Here is a 7,706-nt window from a genome sequence, read left to right on the forward strand (position 1 = left end):
TATTATTATTATTATTATTATTATTATTATCATAGTAATAGTCATAGTAATAGTAATAGTAATAAAAACAATAGTTTTATAATAATAACAATAATGATATTAATAACAACAATAATATAAAACTTAAAACAATAGTAATAATAATAATAATAATAATAATAATAATAATAATAATAATAATATTAATAATAAGAGATAAGAGATAAGATAAGAGATTCCTTTACTAGTCCCACAAGGGGGAAATTCAAGTGTCAAAAGAAATATATAAAGCAAACAAGAGCCTATAAAGTAACATTTATTTAAAAAGTTATTAGCAATTAAAATTAAAACTAAATTAAAGAGGTAAAAAATAAGCATAATAGTGATAGGAATAGTAATAATAACAGTAATAATTGTAGTAATAATACAAACAATAATAGCTAAATATATCTCTCTCTCTCTCTTTTTCTTCATTCATGTTATTTTTGTTTGTAGGAAACTCAACATGGAGAAGAAATCTCCACTCCACCTGACCAAAGGATCTGACGTAGTACGCTGTACTCGCCTGCAGTTCCCTTCTGTGTCCACCAGGTGTCGCTGTGGAATAACTGAGTCCGTCTGAATCCGTTTGAAGAGGTGCCGCCGCTCTTTGATTGGAGGAAGTGAATCCATCAACAAAGAAAGATGGCCGAAGTCATAGAGCTCCAGAAACTCAAGGTTCGTGCTTCCTTAAATCTACATTAATTAGGAACATTAGGTGGATTCATGAGAGTGAATGATGTTTGGACGGCTCTAAGTAGTAACTCCGAAGACTCAGGTTCTCTGTAACGGACCGGTCTGATGGATTAAATGAGTTCAAAGGTCGGGAAGCTGAGAACCGGCGAGTCTTCACGTTTTTCATTCAACGGAGCTAACTCTCCGGAGAGGAGATAAAACCTCACCTTACCTTTTAAAGGAGTCTGAGTTAGACTTTAAAATGAAGCTAATGTTATCTGAAACATGTAATCAGATTAATCTACCCCTGTGTGTTTGACCTCCACCCGGTTAATAATACATGGGAGCCACATCCTGTATAACACGATGGCTATCAGGCTCGGCTGGTTTGCTAACACATCACATCCTCCACCCTTATTAATGAAAGGAATTCAATCTGTTCATATTTGGCTCAGGGACAAGAAGCAGCTCACACATGGATCATCATGTTACTGCAAGGTTCTGTATACTGATGATTAAATGGCGGGATGTCTCAGAAACAGCTGCCATGGTTACTTAGAAGGGTTATAATGAATGGATGAAGCTTGTGATAGGATTGTTATCACAGCTACAGCTTTTTTAAATAAAGAAAACATCATGCTGCAAGGATTACATCTTCAATCTAAGGTGTGAACTTCACAAGACTTCAATTTGAGTGCCTGAAAGTCTGCAAACACTCCACAGACCTGCTCTAATAACATTAGTGTACATGAAAAGGTCAAACTGAAAGTAATGTTTGTGCTCTTGTAGTAAAAGTTGATGTTTTTCTGTTATTGCAGCTTGCTGAGCTGAGGCAGGAGTGTGAGGCCCGAGGTCTGGAGACCAAGGGGAACAAAGGAGAGCTCATCGCCCGGCTTCAGGCGTATCTTGAAGAGCACGGTGAGATGAAACGCCACAAAGAGCACGTTAAATGTCCTTTACAGCTTTTAATCTGGGGGAAATAAGCACAGACTTCCTCAGCTGTAAGGGACATGTAGTGTGCTGACTTTGTTTCTCTTTAAAAGCTTCTGTGGAGCCGTGCAGCCTGAGAAGTTTTCAGTTTGAGTCTGCTTCTTTTCTGCTTTTAAGAAACACTTCAAACATGCCACAATCAATCTCACTGTGGTCACAGATGGACAAAAGGAAGTGTTGAATCATTCAAATCTGATATAAGATGCTACAAGCTCCTGATATGTGAAGAAACTGTGTGTTCTGTCGTGTTTCCTTGTCTTTTAAAATCACTCATCAGTCTGTTCGACCCTCTTCCTTCTCTCTGTTATCGTCATCTTAAAATGCAGAAGAAGACGTGGACGTCGATGATGTGCTGGCAGAGGACACAGAGGTACTTTGATTTCTTTACAGTGTGCACTTTCACTTCTGTCTCATTCTCCATCACAGCAAACTGTGAAGATGTGCTGACATTTCATTTGACTTTCAGGACTTCACAAAAGTCGAGGGTGCCAACAACGTGAAAGTCATCAAGGACCCTGCGTCGACTGAGAACGAGCCGTGAGTTTAAAGTTTTCTGATTCAAACAAACCGACACATGTGAGAACTTGATTTGAAAGCCCACACACATCAAGTAGAGCTCTTAAACTGAGTCTCTAGGTGAGGGCAGTGTATACGTATGTGTTATTTGTCCTCAGATTGGATGTGTTGGAGCTATTTTCCCCAAGTCATTCTTATTTTATATGTTTCTTTCAGACCTGCTGAGAAGAAAGTGGTGAAAATTTCGCCTCCATCATCCTCTGGGGAGGTACGTACGACATGTTTGCATTCAGTTAAAGGTGACATATCATGCAAAATGGACTTTTTAATGGTTCTCTACCTGAAATATGTGTCCCTGGCATGTCTACAAACCCCCCCGAGAATGAATAAAATCCATTCTGCCCCTGTTTTGATTTCTCCACCTTTCTGTAAATGTGTGTGAAACGAGCCGTTTCAGACTTCAGTGTTTTTGTTACGTCACAATAATATCCAGTCTGTAACAGGAAGTCAGAGCTCAGAGCTTGTTCAGCCCATAGACTGTATAAAATAATACTCAACCCCTCCTCCGTTTTTCATTCCCTGCACACGTGTGCTAACAAGGAGCTTAGGAGGGAGGCATGCTAGTTGTAGGCTGTCTTAATAAACACAGAGGTCGCTTTAACTCCCCACGTCTGCAGATTTGAAGATCTAGTGGATGATTTTTATTTTTCATGGAAAAGTGCTAGCGCTAGTTAGCATAGCCACAGAGCTACATGTTCGTAGCTGTGTACCGAGACACACGTCGACATACTGACAAATAAAACGACAAGAAACACTAAATCTGTGACCAATCCTTCAGAAAGGTCCTGCTGCAGGCGCCTCTCCATCAGGATCAGATTCTGGATCAGATTCAGAGGGTTGAAGTAACGCGGGTCTCTGAGCAGCCGTGTATATTCAGCCAACATGTAAACATTAGATCAACGTGCTGGAGAGCCGAGGGAATATCCACTTCCTGAGGGGGCGTGGTCAGAGAGAAAACAGAGTGTTCTGAGCAGGGCTGAAAAAGAGGGTTCTTCAAAATCTGATTTCAAAGTGTTTTTTTGAGCATAAACTTTAAAGTCATGTTTTGGGGACCTCTTAGACCAATATATATTGATGAAAAAAGCGTGATATGTCACCTTTAAGATCCAACCAGAAGCCTTTAATCTGTGTGACATGTGTGTATATGTGTGAGTAGAACAAACCCTCCCTCCTCCTTCAGCAGCTTGTGTTCTGATTTCAGATCTCACCTCTCGTTGATCAGAAGCTACAGAAGAGAGCCGAACGTTTCAACATGCCCGCGACTGCTGAAAGCAAAAAGGCGATGCGTGCTGCACGGTAAGACTTCACCAGGATCCGTCTCTGAGCGTCAGACAGGAAGTTATGGCTCTGACTTTTGAAAAATAAAACTCCTATCTATCAATTAAATAAGAAACACAAGCAGTTAAATGATCGTGCAGGTCGAGTGTGAGAGATCTGAATTATCACTTTACAAGACTGAATTCCTGGTCTTATTTTGACTTCCCACTTACGCACTCAGACTTTTCTTTGCAATTATTATCCCCTACTATGACCCTCACTTTATATACACTCCAATGCCACAGATATGAAGCATCTGCACAAGACAAATAACCTAGGCAAGGCAAGGCAGCTTTATTTGTAAGGCGTATTTCATACACAAGGGCAACTCAATGTGCTTTACATTAAAGCTGGGGTTGGTAATCAGTTTTGGAGGAGCTCTGAGGGAGGAGGGGAGGGGTTAGACGGAGTCCTGAGGAAATGCTACATTCAAATTCATGCTAATTTTCCGAGACTGCCAACCCTAGCTTTAAAAGAAGAAATCAGGTGGATGTGATTTGGATTTGTTGTCACGTTCTTGTGTATTGATCACCACCGTGTTGAAGTGTTGATGCTCTTTCTCTTCAGGTTTGGTGCAACTGAAGTGACTTCCAGCGCCCCTTCAGGTCGGTTCTCACTCTTTCTTAAACTGTTTTCAATTTGTCTTCTTTTTCCTGGGAATACATCTCATCCATCCTGAGACTTCTTTGACAATAGTAGACTTTAGAAACAATACTCTCTACATATCATACAATCACATTGATTGTTTGTTCCTAGAGATGTGCAGAGTAAGCTCTATGAAGCTTGGCGTTGAACCCCAAACCTTACATCTTTTTCAGCACAGAGAGAAATAAAGGCACCCAAAGTCAGGAAACACAGTGACCTCTGGTGGCCTTTGGCCCTTACAGCACCTTCTCATGACAGAACAGACCTCACTGATACGAGGATGTTTCTGTCTCGTGTGTGAGCAGTTAGACTTTTGATGACGTTGTTTACTTTTACTCACTTTTTATGCATCAGCAAATAGTCTGTCCTCATCCAAACATCCTGAATTTACTCTTTACTGTCCAACATGACAATTATAGACCTGATTGTTCTCTGTCTGCTTCCTCTAACTCTGTCCCTCTGTCCTCCACACAGGTCCCATCACCAACAGTAAAGCCCCTGTAAGTCTTTGAAATTGTGGTTTGATCATCTTGTTGACAAATTTCTTAATTTCTTCAGATAATGTTAAGATACTGATCGTGGCGTGTTCTTTTACCTCGTTCAGGTAAACGTTGATCAGCTGAAGAAGAGGGCAGAACGGTTTGGCATGAGCGTCTCATCCGTTTCACAGAAGGTGAGTGAGAGCTTCTCCACACACACAAACTTTAAGTTGCTTTCTTCCCCTTGTGGAGTCTAAAGGCGTTTTTCAACTGGAGGAACTTTACCCCGGAACTACATGCGTTTTGTTCGGAGGAACCAGGGTCTAAAAGTAGTTCAGGGGTAGTTAATCTCCCCCCTAAAAAAGCCCCTGCTTGGGGGGTCGTACTTTTCAAAGGTCCTGGGACTTTTGGGGGGGGGGGCAGGGCCTGCAATGCTGAACATGTCTGATTGGTAAATCAACACCACACACATCTGTGATTCACTTGATTTCTCTTTCTTTCATTAGTTTTTATTTGTTCTATCTTTTTTGTATGTGTGTGTACTTTTCAAAAGAAGAAGCTGTGATTCTCTTGATTTAGCAGCTTGTAACAGTAGTCTTCTCTCAGCCCACCGTGAATGCGTCTCTCCCGGTGTTACAGTTTTAAAAGTGACCCTGTAAACTGGAGACCTTCAGCTGAACGTGTCAGTGTTTGTGGAGTTTACACAGCTGTTGAAACACAGAGGGAGTTCCTGGGAATGCAAACTAGTTTAGGTTTTATTAAGATTTCAAAATATCCTCATCAGATATTTAATGATCGTCTAAAGACGTTTATGAGGGATGCATCCGGCTGAGAGTCTCCTGTTAACAGGGTCGCGGTTTAAACCAAAACACCGGCGGATCAGATAGATTCAGCTCAATCAACAATCTGACACTGTGGGAGTACATCGTTTCTTTTGATCATGAGCAGCAAATACAAGCTGCCGTTGTGGTGAATGGGAGTTTCAGAGAGAGCTGAAGACACGTTTTGACTCTGATCAGCATCAAAGTGACGCCTCTGTGTTTTTGTTTTTTCAGATTGAGGAAGACGAGAAGCTGAAAAAGAGGAAGGAGAGGTTTGGAGCCGCAGCAGCAGCTGCAGGTTCAGTCGGAACACCTGAAACTGAGGTGATCTTTCCCCCCTTTAAGACACACTTTCTGTCATTGTTACATTAATTAAATGAAAACAGAGTGAATCCTGAGGATGTGTTTTTAAAGTAAATGTTTTCTTTTTCAGGCGAAGAAGGTGAAGCGCGCTGAGCGATTTGGAATTGTTTGATCGATGTTCCAGAGTTGTTTCGTTCTCTTTGTTTTTTTTGTAAAGCATTTTAATGGCTGCACAACAGATACTCCCGAAGACGACATGTGTCACTAATTTCTACTAATTTCTGTAAATCAAAAGTACAATTGTTTAGAGAGAGAGGAGCAGACGGGTGTGTTCGATCATTTAAACAGATTTGGGAAACAAGTCAAGCTTTTTTTAGTTCCTGATATAAATTAGATTCTTTCGTTGTAATCATTTAAAGGAGGGGTGTTTTCTCAATCCTTGTTAGCCTTCAAGCATGATAATTTTACTTCCTTTACATTTTCTTGTTCTTTCTTTAACAAACAAACAGAAGCACTGCTGTTTTTCTTTTTCCCAAAACTGCACCGTAGCCCAGTTTTGGGTCTTTCTGAAGCTTTGAGTTCACTTTGGTTCGTCAGCTCCTTCAGAGGAAAAGCTTCTCAACTCTTATCTTACTCATTAAATAAAATCTGTGTAATTTTGAGGTAAAATGGAAAACCAAATATCCAAATGATCCTGAATCAACAAGGAGAACTTGAGTACAGAGTGCTTTTACTGAGGAACAGCTGCAACATCAGTGATTGAAGCTTTCTTTACTTTGGATTACAGATTATTTGTGCGTGTTTCGTGAGCGTCTCACTCGGATTAGACTGTTAAAAACAAATGCAACGTTTATCAGAAACCAGTGAAGCGCTCTCTCGTGTTAAGGAGAGATCATTGTTTATGTCATTCTGCTTGCACTGATCCAAACCAGCATCGTAAAATGTAATCATCTCAAACAAACCGTGAGTAAAGCTAGAAAATAATTGTCCAAGGAATCAGAAAAGTTTGTACTAAAATATCACAAGGGCTACGAAATCAACAGGATCAGAGGAAGTATAATTATGGGAATAAAGTGCAAGAGACATGTTTTATTTCAGTGTCTCAGTTCTGATTATATGACTTCTTTTTTTTTCTTCCTGTATTCCATTTAAATGGTTCGGCTCACTTCCATGTCTGTAATTGTACTGTTGATTTGTCAGATGGTCTGTTCATCTCTTTGTAGGTCTCACTGCTTCAGTTTTCTGTCCATTTTATAACCTTTTGTGATTTAAAATAAATGGTTTTCAATTTTTTGATATCTGCATTGTCTTATTGTCTTATTATAAACCTCTCAGTTCTGACCTTTCACTTTATCTAATATAATTTCCTGCGAATGAAACCTCAGAATCAGAATCAGAATCAGAATCAGCTTTATTCGCCAAGTATGCTTGAACACACAAGGAATTTGACTTTAGTAAACTGCTCTCTTTGTACAAGGCATAAGAATAGACCATAAGAATAAACCTGGACACATGTCTGCGTTATCCGATCGAGGGATTTGCTTCTCCTGAAACCTTAAAGCACCTGTGAGGAGTTTTTAACTGATTGTGAAACAGGCTGAAATTTATTCTCATGCCTTTTTTAGACCTATAAAAGCAAAACAGTCCATTACATTGAAGCCTTCCAATTTCTGTAGTGTTATTTTTAATACCTGAAATCACTGTGAGGGGGGAGGTGTCAGACCAGATGATTGACATAACACTGGAAAGACCTTTAATTACATTTGTTAAAAGGATATGTTCACAATGATTCATATATTAGACTACTCAGAGAAAGGATGAGATTATTTAAAAAAAAAAAAACCATTATAATAAGCTGGTGACTTTCTCATGTTTGTCCACA

The 7,706-nt window shown here is 39.7% G+C and overlaps 1 protein-coding gene across 1 annotated transcript; it reads left to right on the forward strand.

The window, feature by feature from the left end:
• The first annotated feature begins 568 nt into the window (after positions 1–568).
• sarnp (SAP domain containing ribonucleoprotein) lies at positions 569–7,122 on the forward strand. Its single transcript, XM_034695016.1, has 11 exons — positions 569–696; positions 1,512–1,611; positions 2,010–2,053; positions 2,150–2,220; positions 2,416–2,467; positions 3,461–3,555; positions 4,144–4,181; positions 4,696–4,721; positions 4,826–4,894; positions 5,756–5,845; positions 5,955–7,122. The coding sequence occupies exons 1-11, from the start codon at positions 664–666 to the stop codon at positions 5,994–5,996; spliced, it is 660 nt and encodes a 219-aa protein (XP_034550907.1). The 5' UTR covers positions 569–663; the 3' UTR covers positions 5,997–7,122.
• Positions 7,123–7,706: the final 584 nt, after the last annotated feature.

The sequence above is a fragment of the Notolabrus celidotus genome, chromosome 11, assembly GCF_009762535.1.
Source record: "Notolabrus celidotus isolate fNotCel1 chromosome 11, fNotCel1.pri, whole genome shotgun sequence".
Taxonomy (NCBI): Eukaryota; Metazoa; Chordata; class Actinopteri; order Labriformes; family Labridae; genus Notolabrus; species Notolabrus celidotus.